This window comes from Fusarium subglutinans, assembly GCF_013396075.1.
Source record: "Fusarium subglutinans strain NRRL 66333 chromosome Unknown NRRL66333_c0000006, whole genome shotgun sequence".
NCBI classification, from domain to species: Eukaryota; Fungi; Ascomycota; class Sordariomycetes; order Hypocreales; family Nectriaceae; genus Fusarium; species Fusarium subglutinans.
In genome coordinates this window covers 88,543-110,054 of record NW_023502069.1, presented here as the reverse complement: position 1 = coordinate 110,054, position 21,512 = coordinate 88,543, and the positions used below count along the sequence as shown (strand labels likewise).

The following is a 21,512-nucleotide window of genomic DNA, read 5'->3' as shown; positions in this document are numbered from 1 at the left end:
CGGTGCATGAGACAGCTCGTCTTGATCAATGTGTGATCAAGGAAAAAGAGATTGCTCAAAGCATTGATCAGCCCCTTAGTCGGTGACTCGCCAGTTGTCGAACCACTTCATGTACTTGTACTGCTTGTGGTTGCCAGTCATGCCCCAGCAAATGGGGATGAAGTAAATGTAAAGGCCGATAATGACGGTGTAGAGAATGCCATACACGATGGTCTGGATGGTCTTGTTGCGGTTGCGAGTGAACCAGTCAATAAGGAAGCCAAAGTTGAGAATGGCAAAGTAGAGAGCCGGGTAGTAGTGATGCACATAAGTAACACGAGCCATGATAACAAAAGGAAGGTAGTGAAGGAACCAGCCGGCAAGGGGGTACAATGCCGCGTAGTGAATGTGGTCAATCTCTTTCTCGCTGAGATCGTTAACACCTCGTTGCCATCGAAGAATGTACCAGACAATGACAAGGCCAGCAATTCCAAGAGAAGCAGTAGAACCCCAGTAGATGAGAGGGTTACCGAGGAGGAAGTACTTGACGATATCGTCACCCCAACCGCACATACGGAGACCGACATGGAGGAAAGGCCACTGCCACCACTTGGAGGCAAGGTCATCTTGCTTGTCAGGGTCGGGGACCAGAGCGTTGTTGGAAGTCATCATAGCGACATTCAGGTGAACGAAGTCGTGGAAGAACGGGGACTTGTAAACACCAGCCTCAGCGGGAGGGACTATATAAAGTTAGCATGAGCAAGTATACATCGTTTTCTTCAAAACTTACGCTTGTCGTTCCAGTGAGCCTCAACGTTCCAGTGGGTGTAAGTGTCACGGGGGTGGTTCTCCTTGGTGCAAGTAACCTCAATCTGCTTGAAACCCCACTGAGGAAGGTTGACGTTGCCAGCTCGGAGGTAGCAGCCAAGGACCTCGTGCTTGAGACGGAAAGCAGTGGTAAGAGTCCTGATCCTGCTGCGGTCGCGAGAAGCAGAATCACGAACAACCTCAACCTTCCAGTGGTCCTTGTCATCACCAACAGTCAGGTTACCGTAGCTAGAAACTTCCTTGTGGCCTCGGGAGACAGGGGCAGCAATATCGTGAGAGTGTAAGTTACGGCCAGTCTGAGCGTGGATAAGTCGAATGACGGAGTTGTCACCAATAAATCGGAGATCACCCTCAGGGTTGTAGTCCTCCTCTCGGCGGTTGGGGTAGAAGAACCAGTCGTTGTTGGTGTCCTTGTGGTGGTAGCAAGTAACCTGCTGCTGCTTGGAACCCTCGGGGTAGGTCTGAACGTGAGAGTGAAGAAGACCACCGCCGTAACCCATGTTCTTGATAGTAGCGCGAGAACCAATTGCGATCTCGAGAGGGCTGTCCTTTCCAACCTGGGTACCCTTGAGGTTAGCCTGGAAGAGGGAGCTCATCTGAGCATCACCAGGGCCGGAGCGGTCGAGAATGGCGAAGTGCAAGGCGAAAGAGAGGAGGTAGATCAGGAAAGGGATGACGATGAGGCCAACAACGCGGGTGATGACGTGGGCACCAAGAGTGGTCTATGGACGGTCAGTCAAGAACAGATGTCAGTCATGATAATACTTACAATAGGCATCTTGGTGTCGCCGAACTTTCGCCACAGGTCCTCAATGGTGTAGAGACCGACGAGAGCAGTAACGAAAAGGCCAACAAGCTTGACACTGCAGACACAGCCAATGCTGAGACCAGTCAAGAAGAGCCAGAAGAACCACTCAGGCTCGAAGCTGTTGTGTCGCTGGTTGTGAAACTTGGACCAGCAGAAGACGGTGGCAACAGTACCGCATAGCAGCATGGAGTCGAGCAGGATGAAACGGCTGATAGTGGTGTAGGAGTTCTCGCAAAGAACCATCAGAGTAACGAGCCATACGGCAGGACGTCGAAGCTTGAGCTCACGGGCAGTGTAGTAAGCAAGGGGAATACAGAAGATACCGAAAGCCGCATTGAAGATACGCATGATGGTGTAGTTGACTTCCTCGGGGTACTTTTCGCCAGACTTGAACTCGAATGTTCCGTTGTAGCCAGCCAGGACTCCAGAGAGACCGACGAGCATCTTGCCGAGAGGGGGGTGGACATCGAAGTAGTATTCATGCTTGATATAGTAGGAACCGAACTTGCCGAAGCTATTGAGAGGTTAGAGAAGGTTCGCGGGACGGTGAAAGCCAATTCGACATACTGAGCTTCATCCCAAGTAACGATATTGCTGATACCAATCTTGTAAAGTCGAGTGAAGATAGCCAGGAGAGTGAAGATCAGCGGGGCAATGACAACCTCCCACTGGTCGAGCGTTTGAAGCAATGAGGACTCCTGAGATGTGGTCAGTATTGTTCAATGGCATTTCTTCCATACAAAGGTGCAGTACCTTCTTGGCAAGCTTCTTGTTATCCTCAGGCTGAGGAGTCGGGACTTGCAGGTTAGCTTGTCCAGCGACAGGACGCTGTCTCAGACCATCGCCCAGATCAGCGCCTGAGGCGACGGCAGCCTTGTCGGCAGCCATGATTATTCAATCGTATAGATACCGGCTCGAAGTAGAAGTTGCGATGTTTGTAGAATGGATGTTTGATCTGGGGGCCAAAGGGGTTGATGTTGGCGAAGTAAGCTCGACAGGAGGGAGAAGGAGAAAAAAAAGATTGGACGAGCTGTCGAGACTCAAGGGAACCTGGAAGGGAGGAACACCAGCTTCAACGAAGGAGCCGTTTCTAAAATGCTGTGCTCATAGAAGAGAAACAAAGGTCGGAAGGAGAAAAAAAGAAGAAGAAGAATCAGGAGAGGGAAAACGATAGATAGAGAAAAAAGAACTGGAGATGCCCGAGTCCAAAGAAACGAAACTGAACCGGTTCGGCTTGTGGTGGTTCTAAGAATATTACACGACAGTGAATCTCTTCTGTCCCCTGAAATGCCACATATGCTCTACGGGACGGGCGAGTCGTCACCCACGCTAAACAGCTGCTCCCGTACGGCTCCCCTTGGCGTGAGCTCCCGACCAGTCGATACTACCCCCACCTCAGCCTAGTCCAGCCTTTCCAGCTCCCATGTCCGTTTTCGATAGCGCGTTGCACTGAATGTTTTAGGGGCAATCAGCTGCAGGGATCCAGGGATGAAATTCAAAAAAGTGGCGCCGTTCTGTGTCAGTCTCGGTAATCTAGCGTAATGTACTCACCAAGGAACAAAAACAACAAGAAACACTCGAGGTCGTGGCCCAATGGCAAGGCGTCTGAGACTACGAATCAGAAGATTCTGGGTTCGATCCCCAGCGTGATCAGTTTCTTTTTGCTGTTTCTCGATCTGAATCTGTCTCTGAAGCTTCCTTGACTGAATGAAGTGTTTGTTTCGAATTAACCGTGCAAAGCCGTAGTGGAACGGCCGCAGGACTCATCAAGTGCAGTGATGAATAACCAATTTCTAAACCAGGCTGTTCTCTTAACGTCAATAGTAAGAACTACTACACTGGCATTCATATCATTTTGCTCGGTTAGTTGTTAATATTTTATCGACGATCACATGCTTCTTCAAGTTGTTGATTCTGAATGCAGCCTCTTTAGACAATGAGACATTGAATACAGACAGGTGTCTCCTGCTAATGACGTCCATCTCTGCAACTTACCTACCGAAGCGAGGAGGCAGAGAGACATACAGAACCGAAGGCGTTCAAGGACCCACGGTTTGTCAAGACTGAACCCCGAATGACTGGGCAAAAGCAGCCTCTTGCTGTTTACCTTTTGTACTGAATCATGAAACATGAATAAGCTCAGAGTGATTGGCGTTCGAAAACTATTTCAGGGATGCACTTCAAAGGGTCCAGAACGGCCTTCACTCAGCGGAACATACCCCGATCTTATCTGTGCCTCACTTATACATACAGATGACCTAAAACCAAGAGGTTGACCGCCGAATCCAATTTGTTCCACCGTATTTTACCGTCTTTGGCACCATTCATCCTATTCCTATGCCTCTGTCATTCAATTTCCCCACTACATTCCCTATATATCCGAATCCTCGTCTGATCGAGGTTACGACAACATGCGGTTTGATCCGTTCCCGTAATCGGAGCGTACCTTATGGAACTGGCAAAAATCTTAGTTGGGGTTTCACCGGCTGCAAGCGAAACTGTCGATTTTGAATTGGCAAAACTATGGGATTGCATTTGATTGATGCTAACAGTCAATCTATGATATCCAATGGCAGTTGTATAAACGGAATAGAGTCGGAGGCCTTCTGTGAACCACAATCCACAGTCACATGCTAAAAACGGCCCCTATTGTCCCCTTCTGATCGCTCCAAACGCTGCACTCACTGCATATTCTCCGCTTACCGTCCGCTATTCGGAAAACTCCACTGAATGTCACCAGGGAACAAAATCGCCTTATGTCATCCAACTCCAGTCTAAAGACAGAAGAACAGAGCTAGAGACGCCGTAGTCTCTGGCTTCTCCAGTCTCTCGTCATTCCGTTGTTTGAGGCGCCTGTTCCTGTGCCGTTACCGTTTCTCCTCGCTGCTACAGTACTATTACTACATTGCAGTTCTCTTCTACCTTGCAAGATCCCCTCTTTCAGTGTCGTTCTCTGCCATCCTTCTCTCTCCTCCACTGTATCAGTATCGGCGCAAGTACAGTACAGTACAATACAGTACAGTTTCCAACAACCAGCTCCTCTATCTTATTAGTGCGCCCGTACGGTATCTTGGATCGCCGCTTAGGCCTTTCCCTTCTTCCCAACTTACCTACTTTAAGCCTCCACTACAACCTACCTGCCTGCCAACTTGATGTCTTCCCTCGTCTCAGAGTTTCTCATCAACCCCGTCTTGCGTCAGGCTCGTCGATTTTCCGAAATCTCGCGATCTACCTTCACTGGCGATGGAGGCGACTCGACCGAACACCCTGACGCAGTGAGCGATTCCGGTCATCCTGATAGTCCTGTCTCTGCGCCTGTACCCGTACCAGTACCCGTACCTCCACCTGTACCTCAGCCGGCACCGGTGCCGATCATCGAGTCTCCCCTCACCAGACCCCTCAGCGTCTCGACCCAAGAAACAAGAGTTGAAGAACCCGAACCAGTTCTAATCATGTCCCAAGAAACTCCTCCCCGCGATCATATCGGGATTGCTCTGAGCCCGCTCAGCTCTCGTCGGATTCCGGAAGATGATGGTATGCGCGAGCTGCGATCCCGGATCCATTCGATCAACGCCCAAGACATACCCCAAAATGATAAAGCGCGGTTAATCCACGATATTCTGTTGGAAGGATATAAGTCGTCCAAGACTGTACCGCTTGTGAAGAAGATCCTCGAGAGTGGTGAAGGCTTGGATGTACCTCTGTCGCAATCACCGTCGTCGCCACTATCGAGGCCGTTGAAGTTCTGGCAGAACCAACCAGATGAGGAAATATTCATCTTGAGCGAGGAAGACAAGGCACCGACGTATGTACCTGTGAAGCCGCCAAAACGGCATGGAAGTGAGACTCCAGTGGAACCTTTGGAGGTAGTACCAGAAACGGAACAACCTCTTGGATGCCAGCACTACGAACGAAACGTTAAGCTCCAGTGCTTCACATGTAAGAAATGGTACACCTGCCGCTTCTGTCACGATGCAAACGAGGATCACAACCTCATCCGTACAGAGACCAGGAACATGCTCTGCATGCTTTGTGCAACGCCGCAAAAAGCCTCGGACATGTGCATCAACTGCGGCGAGTTGTCAGCATACTATTATTGCGATATTTGTCACTTATGGGAGAACCGTCAAAGTAAACCCATTTACCACTGTAACGACTGTGGTATTTGTCGTCGAGGCATGGGCCTCGGCAGGGACTTTTTTCACTGCAAGGTGAGAATAGTCATGCCTCTATGATAATGATTGCTGACTAGCTGTAGACCTGTCGGGCATGTATCTCAACCTCGATCGAAGGCTCTCACAAGTGTATCGAGAGGTCAACAGATTGCGACTGTCCCATCTGTGGCGAGTACCTCTTCACTTCACCACGGCCCGTGGTCTTCATGGCTTGCGGTCATAGTATTCATAAGAAGTGCTACGAACAGCATATGAAAGTATCATACAAATGCCCGATCTGCAATAAGAGTCTTACGAACATGGAGAGTCAGTTCCGAAATCTGGATGTCGCCATCCAGACTCAGCCCATGCCACCGGAGTTTCGCGACACCACTGCCGTTATTCTGTGCAACGATTGTTCCGGAAAGAGTACTGTTCGATATCACTGGTTGGGTCTGAAATGCTCCATATGCCGGTCATATAATACGGTAGAACTAAATATTGTGGGAGGTGACCGCGCAGGAACTCAGCCGCCTGCTGAAATGCAACCGATAGTGGAAACTGGTCGGGATGCTTCTGGATCTGTGAGTGGAAACCGGGCACCTATCACAGTGGGAAACAGGCGCAGACATTCGTCTCACGGTGTTGAGGCTCAATACCGCGCTCCAGATAGAGTTGCACGATCAGTGTCCCCTGGCAATATGGGTTTCGACTCGATCATGGCACACCTGCCGCCAGACGAAGAGTCGGAGGACGATATCCTTGGAATTTGGAGAATCCGAAACCGTGGCAACAATGCATCAGAGCATGACGAAGACTCTGAACTCGATGATCTCAGCGACACACTTTCGGACGCTGAAGACGAAGACGACGACGATGATGAAGAAGACGAAGACGAAATTGTTCTTATTGGACATCGATGAGCAATCACAAAACAGCATGATATAAAAATTCAAAGGGTTGGCTAGGTTGTTTTTACTGCAAGGCGTTTGGGGGGACTGCATTAACTTGGTGAGGGAATACCAGTTGGAGGCTACTGACTGACTACATATATGTGTACGAAGGGATGTGACTAGGTTGGTGGTTTGCATCTTGGGCGCTTATTATTCTGCGTTGATCTTCGGTTTTTGAATAAGATTCAACGGACACAAAGTAAGGTAGCATGATTGTATGAGTATGTACCTAGGGCATGAGTACAACAAAATCTCTATCCTGGCAGAGTCTTATTGCGCCGGTTGAGTGAAAGCATTTCCCTAAAAACGCCTACCCAAATAACATTCCCATAATCTCAAATTCAATCCGTGTCAAATCTCTGTATAGAGTTCATTCCGCTCACTTTAACGTCGTCTTGCCGCGGCTGCAGGTTGCTGGGCCTCTTGTCTGAGCTCCTTGATAACTTGCTGCACGGAAACACATATTAGAACCTCTTTCGATTCATAAGGAAGTCAATTCTTATTACATACCGCTAAAGCCTCTGGATTCACTCCACGCTCAATCATAGAGATGCAGATGGATAGAGTCCGGCGGTCGAGGTGACAGTTCTGTGGTCGCAAGTCAGTGGTCAGGTCTTCACGCGCCTTGTTTTATGGATGAGCTATCGTACTAGGATAGTAGAGATCTCATGGAGGATATCTACGGCTTGTTGCGCAGCGGCGTGCTTATCTGGTTCAGGCATGATGGCGGTTGGTGGGCTTTTGATATGGTGTATGAAGAAAGGGAAGTGGAGGTGCAGGTTCATTGATCGTGGCGGGGAGACGCGGGTCGTGGTTTGGTTTGGGCTGATGTAAGTCATGACACCCAATAAACAGCAGAAATGTTATGAGCAATAATATGGCTACCAGTGTTTTTAGAAGGAGATTTTAACATGGTGATCCAGTTTAACTTTTGATTCTCAACACGATCCTGTTGGTAAACATAATTAGCAACTTAGGATCTAGGATGCCACTTGAGCACACAGTCCCAAGATATCTCAGAGACAAACTCATATGTTATTTCAAACAAAAACAATCATTCAAGGTATAATTATCGTTATCAAAACAGTATTATCGCACATAGACGGTCGTCGCAGCATAATCCGTCAATCAACTCTTCAGGTCTTCATAGCCTCAACAAACAACTCTCTCATGCCCTTTAGCAGAACAACCAGTTCCCTCGACTCATTCAGCTTATCCAGCACCCTCTCAACCTTCTCCCGCTCAATCTTGGGTCTGCAGTGCTTAACATCGTAATCGCGCGAGCTCGTGACAAGTTCAAACCAAGCCTCACGCTCCCAATCCTTCTCGTCAATATGTGTGTACACAAACTTGAGGCGATCGTCGTGGCCAGCGCCTTCAATCTTGAGGCAGAGGTTGGTGATCCAAAAGTCCAACTCGGGAACGTTGAAGCGAGACTGTGCTTGCTGCTGTTGAGCGTATTCGCGCTGCGCGGCAAGTCGGGCTTCGATCTCGGCTTGTGTCTGGGCTATCTCAGCCTTGAGGCTGTTGCGGGTTGCGAGGTGGTTATCGCGCTGGGCAGCGAGTGAGTTAATAGCGCTCTCCATCTCGCGCGTTTCCGCCTCTTCCTTCTCGATTGTTTGTTGGTGCGTCGAGGTCTTGACTTGAATGATTTCGATGTCTCGCTTCTTCATGCGTTGATCCTCTGATGTAGTGGTTAGTAGATAGCTTATGCGCCAGCGACTTTAGAGCATACCTTGAAGTTCAGCGACGTTCATGCGGAACTGGTTGCGCTCTTCGAGGACGCGCTTACGGCCCTCTTCAATGAATGCATCGAATCGGGCTGTGAACTTTGCCATGCGATCGCGCAGGTCATCGAAGCCAAAGTTGATGTTGGGCAGCTGGTTTGCGATAGAGGGGCCGACGGGGGCCATGCTCTGTCGCATGCTGGCGGATAGGGAGGACTGAAAGTCGGTAGTCATTGTGTATGACTCAGGATCGTGAAGTGGTTTGGCTGGTGTTGTTTTCGGCTTCGGATTCTTGTTCCGTAGGGTAAATGGGGTTGATCATGGAGACACAAATTGGGCATTGTTCTCATGCATGTATTGCATTGTATGTAGTACCTAGGTATTTACACCGCGAAAATGCGTTGCTCGGTCGACTGATAAATGTGGCGCACCTCGCTTGCACCGCCACGTGGGGCCGTCGAAAGCTTCACTTCTCATCGCATGCGCCGAGCATCTCTTACCTTACTTTAACGTCTACTTATACCTTACTCACCGATACTTCTCTTCTATAGATACATTTTCTGCTTGCGCGGCCAAATTATTCATCGTATGATCCCATATGACATAGGATGCCTTTTTAGTGCTTCAAATACTATTGACTCCCGCTCGAGACTCTCTTGCGCCTGTACTAGCCCATCTCGCGATGAAGAAAGGAAAATCGGCCAAAATTTCAGCACATTGGAAATCAAGACTTGGGCCAAATGGCTGAGACCAGGCGACTTACGGACCTGATCCACGGTCACGTAGGAAGTCTTACTTATATACCACCTGAGAATGCGACAGCGCATCCTGGAACTCTTCACTCCAGTCGCGTAACTGCTGAAGGTGAGTTTCTATACAATCGCTAGGCGTGCATCGCAATATTGACAAAGATGTCTAGCACCTTACTTCAAAGTTGTTGGATCTTCAGCAGAGTTATACCCGCCTTCAAAAAGTCCTGCCCCAGATATCTCGTCCAACCTATGGCAGGAAAGAAGAATTCAAAAGCGATGGCTTCTTCAGGCTCACCCTGAAGCCTTTATGGGCAATGCAGTACTATCGGAACTGTTACAGGAGAATATGAATCGCTACTCCAAGGTCGAGGGAGAAGTTAGCGATCAACCATTGCTTGCTATCGGTCAAATGACAAATGTATCGAATCACTCAAAAATCACTGGGTCATCCATGCTTGCGGCTGCTACGGGAGAGTCAGGAGAGCTGCTTAGGCTGGCTCGGATCGATCAATCTAAATGGAAATGGGGGGACGACAAGCGCACCACTCTTCAGCCCTCTGTGATAGACCCTGATGATCCCGAGGAAGAGGCCATTTGGGCCAGCGATGGTCTGCCAATCTCTCAAGTCAAATTCGCAACCAGTCTCACACGATATGATGCTATCCGCTGGCTCATCGTTCAAAAGCAAACTTCGACCACGGTTCTTCATCCAGAGTATCACAAGGTTCCAGTGGCTCAATCGTCCACTTCAGACTCCGACATTCATCAACCACAGCTGTCGCGAATCGATCCTAACCCGATCTTGACCATCTCCCATCAGTCAACTGGCGGTAACGCGCAGGTAGATGTCGCTTTCAATCCAAATTCCAAGGGCCTGCCACCACAGATCGTCATCATCGATGAATGCGGATATTGGTCAATATGGGACATCTTAGGGGGAAACAAGCTGAAAACACGACTTCTGCCTTACTCATGTGGACATATCTCGGATGGGTTGTTGAATGAATTGCCCTCTACGACAGAGCATCCCGCTGAAAAGCATGGGGTTCTATTTGTCGGCACAGCCAAAGTGGACAGTTTCTGGGAAGATGGTTCACAAAGTACTGATGACTCTAGAGGAGTCGCACAACGATCGAGTCATCTACTGATTTGGAACAGGGAGAAGTATGAAGTCATCGATCTCGTGTCACACATAGCTCTGCCTCGACTCTCGTTGTTGGCTCGTCCAAAGTCCAAGCCTGATGCAATTCTTGACATCAGAGTCAGTCCGGCCGACCAGAATCACATATTCGTCCTAACCATGCGCACTATTTACTGGATTGACTTATTTGCGAACAGCACGCTGGAGGAGGAGGTAGGTCCAAAACCGACTATTCTGATATCCTGCCCTCGTTTGTTCGACAGAGAAGGATTGCGAATGACAACATGCCTTACTTCAGAAGGTGGACAAGAGACTGCTATGGTGTTCGTCTTTTCTCCGACTCATAGACAACTTCAAACCTACTGGTTCGGACAGTCAAAGACAAGCGGTCTCCCTTATTGGCATCGTGACACGCTTACTCTTCCCCAAAATGGCGGATCGACCAGTGGCGATATCCAATCACTGGAAATCCACCCGGTCAAGCTCACGCGGGATGGGGACGCTTCTTCTGGCCTTGGAGCCGATTATTACCGTGCAGGAGTTCAGTTCTACCAAGGTAGCATCCTGAGCAAGAATTTGGGTGTGCAATACTGCATCTGTGTCTCAGTCAAAGATCGCAATATGCAGATTACGTTACCTAGTGGGCGGGTTGGTCGTAACAAGTCCGACGAAGCGCAGCGCTGGAAGAAGAAACGGAAACAGTTCATTAGACATATGGGCAGCACGTTTGTGCTTCCTGAGGGCATGGCTGATGACAACATCAAACATGTGGTAAAACTTAACAATCGATCCAAGGACCTCGACAAGTTGAAGAGCAGAGCATCTACAGTTTTCGGTCCTATAGGCTTGAACCTGGATGGCTTTTGCCGTTCTCTTAAACAGACCTTGCTGGCTATTTCAGACAGTTCTCATGATATACCGCCCGCCTTACTCTCAGCTATTCAAGAGAATATCACGGAGGGGGCGGCTCAAGGGAGATTGCCCCTAAAGACTTGGAAAGAAATCGGCGACGAGCTTGGTCCGATGGACTCACGAAATGGTTTTCACGAAACACAACCCGATATGCTTGATTTGTTTGCAGGTGACGATGGACACACAGTTGTGACGCAACTCGGAAGGCAGACTTCCCAGGAGTGGATTCGAGAACTCGTCAGCTTATCGCATCTTAACCAAACATACGTTGATCTTTGGCTTGATCCGCTAGAAGGAAGAATACCCCAGCAAGAGGAGGAAATAATAAGGGGATGGATCGCAGATTTAGCTAAGGATATGTTTCTGGCAACAGCCGGAGTTATGGTTCAAGATATCCCTCTTCTAGGACCCGCAAGCCAGGAGGAAGATGGACGAACTCAGCCAACTCAGTCGAGTGTAGTCCGAATCAAGTCATCGCAGTCATCAGAAGGTGGAATCCCTTCATCGCCTCTCAGCGCGACACCAAACAGCGCCAATGATGCAGCGGTCAGGCGACTACAGCTCCTCGCACCATCATTGAGATTGGACAAGATGGAAAATGCCAAACCGTCCAAAGTACTGTCGTACTGGCCCACTGAGCGTGGTGTTAGTACAGATGACTACATGTCTAGTGTTGCTATTGCTAGCGACAGAAAGTTTGACGACGCAAGATCACGACTGCAAAGGATTGAAAACAAGCGCAAGGCCCAGAACGATAAGTATAAACTGCCGCCGTTTATGAGAGAGGGAAGAGACCCCAAGACCATCAAGACTTCTGTGCGAACTACAGCGGGCAATCCCATGTCTTCGCCGATGCGTCCTCGGAGAGAAGAGCCCATGGCACTACCACCGATATCTGTTGCTCCCACGCCCCAGACCATGTCGAGCCAGCAGGGCATACCTTCATCATCACAGAGTCAGGGACTCTTTGGGCCATCGTTTGCTATGAGCCAGCCTGTATCGGGCATATTCGGAGATAGGAAGAAGGCGAAGAGGAATAAGAGGAAGAGTGGATTTAGATGAAGCAAGCGAAGGAAATTGCAGGCGTATTGGCTATACATTCAGGGCTATTGATGATATACATGACATATATAATTGCTATTATTTAATTGCTAGTCAGGAAATCATGAAGATTGGTTGTTTCCAACTGTTGTTTGGATTGTGTGACCTTGAGTCCGTCATTAATGTTCATGATGTCCAGGCTTGGGCGCTTATGTAGAGGACCCAGTGCTAAAACGTCATCCTCAAATGTTAATGGTTCACTTGACTTACAACCAACATCAACTCAACCATCACCACGGGCTTGGCTCATAATTCACGAAACAAACTGCCCTTACAATTACTTACTCACTGTAGGACTATTCAGATCGATCTGACACCATGTCTCACTGCCATGATGAACATTCTGGCCATGGCCACGACCACGAGCATGATCACTCCGACGACATCACACCTGCAGTGCAGTTCTCGCTCTACAGTCAGATCAACTTTGATCACATTGTCACTCTGAATGAAGCCCAACGAGATGTTGGCCAGAAAATCGTCAAGAAGACGTGGCAAGAGAGGCTCAGCGTTGAGCCTGAGCTGGAGAGTGACGTTGATGAGCAGCTTCTCATGACAGTGCCGTAAGTGAAACCCCGTCTTATATACAAATATTATACTAAACTATATCAGATTCACGGCCCAAATCAAGCTTCACTCCATCCTCATCCGCACATCCCCTTCAGCCTCAGCCCCCAAAACCCTCCATCTCTTCATCAACCGAGATGATCTCGACTTTGCAGCCGCCGAGGAGTCAGACCCTATTCAGACTCTCGAGCTCTCGCAGACAAGTGATCTGCAAGAGATTCCCGTGAAGAGAGCCCTGTTTGGAAAGGTGCAGCGGCTGGTGCTCTTCTTTGCGGACAACTTTGGTGACGGTGATGAGGATGTTACCCGTATCTCGTACATTGGTTTCAAGGGTGAATGGACTCAGCTTGGACGAGCACCTGCTAATATCATCTACGAGGCTGCTGCGAACCCGGGAGATCATAAACTTAAGGGTACGAGTGTGAATCAGATGGGGAGCGGTATTGGAGGGAGGGGTCCTGGGATTTAGAGGTGATGAAGGCCAACGAGAGTGGTCACCAACAACAAAAAAAGAATAAATCGAGAGACCAAATGATAAAGTCTCATAAAATATAAAATGAGAAAGCAGTTTAAACCGCTTCATAAAACCATTTCAAGGCATCTTTACTCCCAGACTGTCGTGCCATTTCACCACCTACAGCCAATGCTAGCCGGGAATTCTCCGGGTGCTGCAAAAGCTCTCCAGTATCTCAACCTCGCCCAAAATCTTTCACCACTATCAACCGATCCGACCCATCGCCCTCAATATCCAACCTACGGCGGCCCAATTGCTCTCCTCGACAGCGTCACCGCCGCCGTCGACACGCCGCCTTTCAAAACAATGCCTCCCCGTCTGCCAATTCGCCTGGCCCTCCCACGGCCCTGCGCCGTCGCCGCCCGGCCTCTCCTCCTCCCGCTCACAGCTGCCCGCGGTGTCAAGTATGGATGGACCACGGCTCCTCCTCGCAGCAAGCACAATCGATTCAATCAGCCTTCTTCCGGTCTCCCTGCGCTCACGAGTGGCCCTGCTGCTGCGCTGAAGCGTCGGGAGAATACTACGCCTCTGCGCTCGGGTGTCCTTGCTACCAAGAAGGGCATGACTAGTGTGTTTGTTGGAAAGACCCGTGTGCCTTGCACCGTGCTGCAACTCGATCAGGTCCAAGTCGTCGCCAACAAGACCAGACAGAAGAACGGTTACTGGGCTGTGCAGATTGGTGCAGGCTCGCGCGATGGTCGAAACGTCACAAGCCCACAGCTGGGTTACTACGAGGCCAAGGGCATTGCACCCAAGGCTGAGCTCGCAGAATTCAAGGTCCGGAACGAGTCTGGCCTCCTGCCCGTTGGTGTTCAGATTCTTCCCGACTGGTTCAAGAAGGGCCAGTACGTCGATGTCAAGGGCCGATCGCGGGGTATGGGTTTTGCTGGTGGTATGAAGCGCCACGGCTTCTCCGGTCAGGAAGCTTCGCACGGTAACTCCAAGAACCATCGAACAATCGGTACAACGGGTCCTTCGCAGGGCAGTGGTAGTCGTGTTATGCCCGGCAAGAAGATGCCTGGTCGTATGGGTAACGAATTCGTTACAGTGCAGAACCTCAAGGTCATGATGGTGGACAACGACTTGGGTATTGTGCTAGTCGGTGGGCCTATCGCCGGTCCCAAGGGTCGTGTTGTTCGTCTTCAAGACGCCAAGAAGCGAAAGGCTCCCCCTCAACCTCATCGTGAGGCTGCTTTGGCTACTCTATTGGAGCGCAATCCCGATCATGAGGCTAAGCTCCAAGAAGCCCGCGAGAGGCATCTTCAGCTGAAGAATGAGAGAGAAATGGCGCAGCTTCAAGACTAATGACGTTTACCATGGATTGTAAGAGGGGATTTGTACTACGTATGATAAAATGGGAGAGATCATAAGCGGGCTTTTTTGTATTATACACACACACACCATCTACTGTACAGATTCGACTACAACCGGAGTACCCAGGGTTATCAAATTCATTTTAGCAACAATGCTCGCCTCCCATGTTCCCTTTGAGTGGCCCATCATAGCTCACTTGTATTCGACCTGCTTTCGGAATCCTCTTGTAGGAGCATCTTCCTCCACAACAGGAAGATCCTCACCACCTCCAGTGAGCGCCTTGAAAGGATCGCCATTATCCAAGAGATCCAGCCTCTTGCCATCGCTCATGGTAAGGCTCCACTCTGTAGTTGAGAAGAAACCCTTGCTGGTAGGTCTGTTGCTAGCAAAGCGCATTACACCCTCGCCCTTTGTGCCTCGTACCGAGAACCAGATATCGATACGGCCGTGAAGCTGGTTCATCTCGCCGTGGATCCAGGGAATCTGGTGCTTGAAGTAGATCTCATCGCCGAGGAGATCGCGAGCATCTTGGTTGGTTCGTAGAGCGTAGAGTGTCGAGGAGACGACGGGTGAGGACATCTTTTGGTAGTTGAAGATAGCGACTGATGAAGCGGCCACGATGAGGAGGAAGATGGGGAAAGTTCGGCGCCAGCGGAATGTCACATCAGCTACGTCTACACAATAATCAACGTCAGTATAATCCAATGGCTTATCAAATCTCAATTATCCGTACCTGGGAGCTCTCGGTCCGCCCTCCTCGACATCATGGGCCCATCTCCAGGCTTCGGCGCAGGAGTCATCCATCTTCTCTGCGTTGGTCTCAATGTGACAGTCCTCGATTTGAGAACAGCCGCCAAGCGTCGACGGACGATCCGAGGTAGCGCTAATTGTTGCGACATGGTGATTTTGCGCTGAATTTATGGCGATCAACTGAACGGGAGTTGATCAGCTGAGGCTCATCAATTGCTCGATATCGGCGAAATTTTGCTGCCGGACGCCGATCCGATGTTGCTCGCTGGAGGTGGGGCAAGCGCCGGTGTGGCGTCATAAGGCTGAGCCTCACTTCAACCTCGTGGACAGTTTTACCATGTGACTGACGAAAGACAGGCTCTTGCATCACAACCTGGCCTCAACTGTTTCTTATTCTTAATCCTCTATATTTTTTTCTTCTTTTCTATCCAGTCTTTGGCCGGGTCTTAGCGACTTCATCATGCCTGCTTATCAGGGAACGACAGCCCGTTTGAGGCGCACATTTCACTATCCAGAGGAAGACTCTACAGACTCACAGCCTGAAGCCTTGGATGAACAAGGTATATCCATAGCAGTCTTAACAAACTACCTAAAGCACACATCTAATACTGCTCTTAGAACAAGAAGACTACATCAATCAGCTTGCAGCGGAAAACGCCGCTCGAGATATTCAATTTCGCCGCTTCCTCCTCGCCATACCCCTTCTGGCGACCATCCCTTATCTTCCCGCTCTCATAAACCCTCCTACAGCACTTCTCGCCCTCCTAAGCCTAACTTCTCTCTTCTCCACGGCCTATCTACTTCATCACCAACCACCAGCATCATCAGGAATTCCATTCCTTGATAGCTGGGCAAAGCCCAAAACTCCGCGACCCACTCGCCCACCATCATTATCAACAAGAGAATCTTCGGGCGTGTTTGACGATGATGATGAGGACGAGGTAGACGATGTGCCGTATGTCCCTCGTGGGAGGCCACGGCAACGCAGGAGTTCGTTCAGTTACATCGAAAGAAGGTCGCCGCTCGAAACTTATCTGCCCTTTCTAAATTTGGGCCTCGGTCTAGTTTTGATTTTGATGGCCTGGGCAATAGGCAGAACAAAAAGTGAAGCCGTGTGGCCCGGAATGGGATACTTGCCCTTGGTGGTCTATGGTATTATTCTGGTGTCAAAGATGGTCATGGGCAGTGTTGACCCCGAGAAGGAGTTATCGTCCCTCAAGTATGACTACAAAGGTGCCTAATCATAATAATCAAGCGTTTAGTTAAGTTGGTATAACAGGTGCAAATACGCAGTGATAAATAGTTCTATCCGATCAACGCATGTCTCCAAATCCCTCTTTTTCTATCCGTGCCGACCATTTCAGTCGTTAATCAGGCATTTCTCATTACAGCCACCTACATGTCTATTGAATCATTGAAACGCAAAATACCATGGCTTTTCAGAACTCCATCGACACCCTTGGGTGGTCGAGGGAAAGGATCAGTCATAGGGCTCGCATCCGGTGAGTCCGATGACTTGTCTGTCACCAAAGCCAGCCCATGAGACTTGATAGCATCCACCAGTGCAGGTACCATGTCCTATCGGCAGTCAGCAAACAGTTTATCAATTACAGAGAAGAGTAGTTTCAACATACCAGTAGTCGAGAATAGCATATTAATCCCATGAAGTTATTGCTTTGGGCAATTCTCACCACCTCCTTAATAGAGGTACTGCGCCTTCCGCTGGGCCCTGAGGTCTCCTCTCGCCCTAAGTCGTTGCACAAGAAAACAGGGAAATTGGGCTGCTTCCAATTCAAGGCTGTACATAGTCGAGGGCTGAAGCTGCTGAATACAATCGATCGGACCACATCAGGAGCCTGCGCACGTTGTGTTCGTGCATGCTCGAATACAATGTTGAGAATCGAATCAACAAATACATTGACGTCCAAAGCAGGCCCAAGCGAGAAGGCCTTTTCTTCCTCGGGAGTCGGGTACAGTACTTGGAGGTTAACATGTATTCCAGGGTTGAGTAAAGCAAGTGCTTCCTGAAGTGTCACGCCGGCCGTCGCAAGGATGTGATAGACCTCAGCCATGCTTTCAGCTGACTTGATTTTCAAGTTGGGTAGTTCTGCACGGCTGTTACTCCTGATAGTCATAGAAGTGAATTGCTCCAGAGTCAATCGACAGACAGGAATATCAAGACCACCGCAGGCTATTGTCCATCTAGGCCAGAGCACAGGGACACCGTCACTGGTATACTGGACAAAGAGCCTTACATAATCGCCAGAGAGGCTCGATCCAGTGACTATAGCGCTCGTTGGTTGGTTGAATTGGCTTGTTGCTTTCCAGTAGGTTTCAAAGTCGGTAATCTCCAGAGGTTGCCCTTGGAATGGCTTGATGACCTGCACAGTGAAACTGATCTGGCCAATGGCGCGAAGTCGGGGATCAAACAATGGCAAACAACATGCTGAAGAGCCTTGAAGTCCCTTGAAGATGCTTGATAGGGCGACCGTCTTGGCAATAACCTTTGCGCCATATGTGGGGAACACGTCGATATCGAGGCTGAAAGTATCCAAGTTATCAACCTGGAAGGATACGATACGAGTATCTTCTTGGAAAGGCAGAATGATATTCTTCGGTATAAGATCCGAAACTTTTGAAGAAATCGTGAGGCGAGCGGCAGGGTATTTTCCGTCCTGGAAGAAGACAAGGGGTTGTTCCTCGAAATCCCCGAAGGAGATTTGAACAACTGTCTTTGTGTCGAGGAAGTTGTGCCCGTATCGGCGCAGGGGAATAATTGGAGGAGGAAGCTCGAGTTCGGGGATCGCATCGGGGTCAAGAGACATGGGCAGAGGTGCAGTACTTGAGTCCATAGGACCCAAGGGGGGCTGCACCATGAAGGGGCTGGCTCGCGGGCGTGTGTTGAACGGAGTTAGCAATTTCATACATGCAAGATGTCCCTCCCAAGCAGCATAATACATGGCTGGAAGGTCCTTCTCATCCACGATGTTTGCATCGACCCCAACCTTGAGTAGTGCTTGAAGACAATCAACATTGCCTTCGCTTGCAGAATGTACCAGTGGTGTCCATCCATAAAGTTTATCAATTTGGTCAAGATCAGCGCCATATTGCTTGAGGAGTAGGAGCAGTTCTGAGGTTTGGCCAGCTCTCGCTACGAGATGCTGAGGGTAAAGGCCTTCAGCATCAGGCAAGATCTTGGCCCCATGCTTCAACAACATCTCAACCACAGCCACCGAGCCATGTTCGCAAGCGAGGTTCAAGGGGACATGATCCGAATCAGAGAACGGATCAATGCGTGCAGATCTGGCAAGGAGTAGTTCGATGCAGTCGAGATGTCCGTGGATGATAGAGTGAATCAAGGGGGTGAAGTTGTCGTGGTCTATGAGGTCGATGGTTTTTTGATTTGCTATACAGTAGTCAGCCCACTAAATCAATACGCAAATATTATTCAGCAACTTACCGTCCAAGAGGACCTTGAGCATTTCCAATCTTCCGTGAAGGCTGGCATAATGCAGAGGAACCCGGCCGTAGACATCCGTTCTATCCACAACAACATTGACTGACAAGCCCCACTCCAGAACGTACTGCTTGCCATAGATGGCAGCTTGGTGCAGGCAATTTCTCTCATTGATATCATCATAAGAGTGGAGATCAACGAGACCTGTGTCGAGTAGAACTCGCAAGGACTCTTGTGGAGCTTCTGAGATGGCTGCCAAGAAGGTCCGCGTGAGCCTTTCCATCAACGAGCTGTCTCCATCTCCGGTATCGTTTGCGGAGCGCATCCGCTGAAGAAGATCCTTCAAGGACTCAAGGTTTCCTGTGATGACAGTATCAAGGAGCAGTGTGTCTGCGTCCCCTTCATCAGTGCCGACGAAATGCTGCGAGGTCACCACGTGCCCCGACTGAAAGTTGACTTGGATTCCATCCGACCAAGCACCAAGCTCTTGTAGACTTGTGGTGGCCTGATCAGAAAGTTCGCTTATCACCGTAGCATTGAAGAATGGCTGGACTTCAACGGCTCTTGAGAGGTAGAGCTCCTTTGTCTTGGACTTTGATGTCTTGTCCCACTTTTTGAGAATCTTTGAGAAAGCAGTACCATTGATCTCGACAAACTGTTGGAGTTTGTTAAGATCGGTGGCAAACTGCTGGAAGCCTTCCTCGAGGGTAGTGAACTTGGCTGAGCGCCGAGAGACACCATGACGAGACTGTATCACCTTCTTCTTGTCGAGTAACGTCTTGAGGCGAATTTTCAGCTATGGTATGTTAGCTTCATGTGTCATTATTACGTTCCGGACGCAATACGAACCTCGGCTTCCTTCTGCAGGTAGAAGGCGTTGACCTTGTCGAGTTCCCGTTCCTGTTCCTCATTTAGCAACCATGTCGGGATGTTCATGACGAAGACGTAACACCAGAGTGAACTTACCAGTTGGAAGAAGAAGGTTGCTTTATTGGCCTGGAGAGCGGCCTGGGAATCCACGGGGGTGGCTGAGCGGAGAACGTTGTTCTGTGATGTTAGGGTAGGGGTTGCAGACAGCTTCTTGATGAGCTACATGGCAGCGTGTCAGTGGAAGAAGTTCCAAGAGTTGGTCGAAATGCAATCTGCTGGCGATGAAGGAACGTGGATGTGTAGGGGGGACGAATGGGAAAACAAGAAATTGCTTTTGGCCAGCCACTGTCACACTGCGCAATACTTCATACCCCAAGTTGATGGGGTCTGCGAATGAAGCAGGGCATATACTCGGAGAATGGTAGCCCAGAACGGCAGTGGGAACAGCAAGGGCAAGGGTAGGGTCACGAATAGGGAACTGAGAAGCCAGTTGGCAACCAGAGCTGAGAAATGCAGACCGAGCAACTGGAAGAGGAAGGATTGTAAGGGCCTTGGGAAAAGTGATAGTGGACCGAGCACTGCAGCGTGGGAAATGACAGCGGAGTCGGTAGATGGACGGACGCCGGGGGCTCTCGGTGGCAGGAACGGAAAGGTTAACAGGGGAGGGAATGACATGAGACGTACCTTTTTCAGGGCCTTATAGTTGACAAAGCTGGCAGCATATTCGGGCACCTCAAGCTGACGCTTCTGGATCTGCTTGCCAAACTTCCTATAGTAGAATGTGAATAAGCTATGTGCTAATAGTACAGACCATGGCGGCAGAGTTGTCTAGTTTGTGAAGAACTTCCAGCTCAGAGTGGGTTCTTGAAGGGTCCCTGAACCACTGCGAGCTGGACAACTTTCGACACAGGAACAAGGAGCAAGGAAGTACGGATATATCTTACATGTTGCGGCGTGAGCGCCCGCGGGAGCTCTTGGTGACTTAGAGAGCAGACGAGGGAGTGGATAGGTGAGAAGGAATGGATGACTTGGCGATCGCTGCTTGGAGGGAGAAGTGAGCGAGGATGTGTGGCTGGAAATATGCGAGTTTCGGTGTCAGTTACAGCGTCCGCGTGGTATATTGCGTGTGTTTTGTGTGTATGTGCAACGGTGCAGTGTTGAGGGGGAGGGTAGGTAGGTAACGAAATAGAGAACGGCCAACGGCGGAGACATGACCAGGTCGAGCAAGACAGAGACCAGAGCAAGGGAAGGGGCCTTTGAGAAGCTCCATAAAGATGCACATGGAAGATGAGCCAGGCATTAAAGGTGCATGTCAAGGTCAGACCAAGATCAGCTCAGCCCAGCCCAGGCATAGTTATTGAAAAGCCCCCGGTGGAGTGTGAGTTGAGACCCTGTGAATGCGTCCCGTTTCTTCACAGCAACGCAAGCAACCGCTTGTTTTCCAAGTAATCCCACTTCTCTTTTCCTCTCTTGCACAAGCTTGTCATGTGTAGAGTGACACACACACGATAAACGCCCGGTTTCTTCAGGGTCTTTGCTTGGGCCTTGACCCATTACCCGACAGCCCGGTTATCCTTAGACGACGTCCGAGATCGACTCCTGTAGGGCACGTGGGGGGGTACCTGGACCAAAGTCTATGCCATCACTTTGGCTGGGCCAGCGGCGTGAGAAAGGGCGTGAAGTGC

At 49.8% G+C, this 21,512-nt stretch overlaps 8 protein-coding genes across 8 annotated transcripts; 3 read left to right on the top strand and 5 right to left on the bottom strand.

The window, feature by feature from the left end:
• Positions 1 to 75: 75 nt before the first annotated feature.
• Positions 76 to 2,503, bottom strand: FSUBG_1279 (dolichyl-phosphate-mannose mannosyltransferase; the record flags this gene model as incomplete). Its single annotated transcript, XM_036677612.1, has 5 exons — positions 76 to 719; positions 770 to 1,529; positions 1,577 to 2,129; positions 2,183 to 2,313; positions 2,369 to 2,503. The coding sequence occupies 5 exons, from the start codon at positions 2,501 to 2,503 to the stop codon at positions 76 to 78; spliced, it is 2,223 nt and encodes a 740-aa protein (XP_036543176.1).
• Positions 2,504 to 4,767: 2,264 nt separating this feature from the next.
• On the top strand, positions 4,768 to 6,692 carry FSUBG_1278 (Zn-finger; the record flags this gene model as incomplete). Its single annotated transcript, XM_036677601.1, has 2 exons — positions 4,768 to 5,826; positions 5,874 to 6,692. The coding sequence occupies 2 exons, from the start codon at positions 4,768 to 4,770 to the stop codon at positions 6,690 to 6,692; spliced, it is 1,878 nt and encodes a 625-aa protein (XP_036543175.1).
• A 414-nt stretch (positions 6,693 to 7,106) lies between these two features.
• Positions 7,107 to 7,444, bottom strand: FSUBG_1277 (mitotic-spindle organizing 1; the record flags this gene model as incomplete). The annotated part of the gene is made up of 3 exons (XM_036677590.1): positions 7,107 to 7,169; positions 7,233 to 7,310; positions 7,373 to 7,444. 3 exons carry the CDS (start codon positions 7,442 to 7,444, stop codon positions 7,107 to 7,109), a joined length of 213 nt encoding a protein of 70 aa, XP_036543174.1.
• A 414-nt stretch (positions 7,445 to 7,858) lies between these two features.
• FSUBG_1276 (kinetochore SPC25) lies at positions 7,859 to 8,683 on the bottom strand (the record flags this gene model as incomplete). Its single annotated transcript, XM_036677579.1, has 2 exons — positions 7,859 to 8,406; positions 8,458 to 8,683. The coding sequence occupies 2 exons, from the start codon at positions 8,681 to 8,683 to the stop codon at positions 7,859 to 7,861; spliced, it is 774 nt and encodes a 257-aa protein (XP_036543173.1).
• Positions 8,684 to 9,189: 506 nt separating this feature from the next.
• On the top strand, positions 9,190 to 14,741 carry FSUBG_1275 (rna polymerase i-specific transcription-initiation factor rrn6; the record flags this gene model as incomplete). The annotated part of the gene is made up of 5 exons (XM_036677568.1): positions 9,190 to 9,313; positions 9,369 to 12,250; positions 12,650 to 12,918; positions 12,968 to 13,335; positions 13,573 to 14,741. The coding sequence occupies 5 exons, from the start codon at positions 9,190 to 9,192 to the stop codon at positions 14,739 to 14,741; spliced, it is 4,812 nt and encodes a 1,603-aa protein (XP_036543172.1).
• A 201-nt stretch (positions 14,742 to 14,942) lies between these two features.
• On the bottom strand, positions 14,943 to 15,649 carry FSUBG_1274 (FMP35; the record flags this gene model as incomplete). Its single annotated transcript, XM_036677557.1, has 2 exons — positions 14,943 to 15,424; positions 15,484 to 15,649. 2 exons carry the CDS (start codon positions 15,647 to 15,649, stop codon positions 14,943 to 14,945), a joined length of 648 nt encoding a protein of 215 aa, XP_036543171.1.
• A 311-nt stretch (positions 15,650 to 15,960) lies between these two features.
• FSUBG_1273 (uncharacterized protein) lies at positions 15,961 to 16,741 on the top strand (the record flags this gene model as incomplete). Its single annotated transcript, XM_036677547.1, has 2 exons — positions 15,961 to 16,060; positions 16,119 to 16,741. 2 exons carry the CDS (start codon positions 15,961 to 15,963, stop codon positions 16,739 to 16,741), a joined length of 723 nt encoding a protein of 240 aa, XP_036543170.1.
• Positions 16,742 to 16,895: 154 nt separating this feature from the next.
• On the bottom strand, positions 16,896 to 20,641 carry FSUBG_1272 (ankyrin repeat nuc-2; the record flags this gene model as incomplete). Its single annotated transcript, XM_036677536.1, has 8 exons — positions 16,896 to 17,078; positions 17,135 to 18,906; positions 18,961 to 19,753; positions 19,807 to 19,857; positions 19,924 to 20,046; positions 20,192 to 20,377; positions 20,512 to 20,592; positions 20,639 to 20,641. 8 exons carry the CDS (start codon positions 20,639 to 20,641, stop codon positions 16,896 to 16,898), a joined length of 3,192 nt encoding a protein of 1,063 aa, XP_036543169.1.
• Between the last annotated feature and the right edge of the window lie 871 nt (positions 20,642 to 21,512).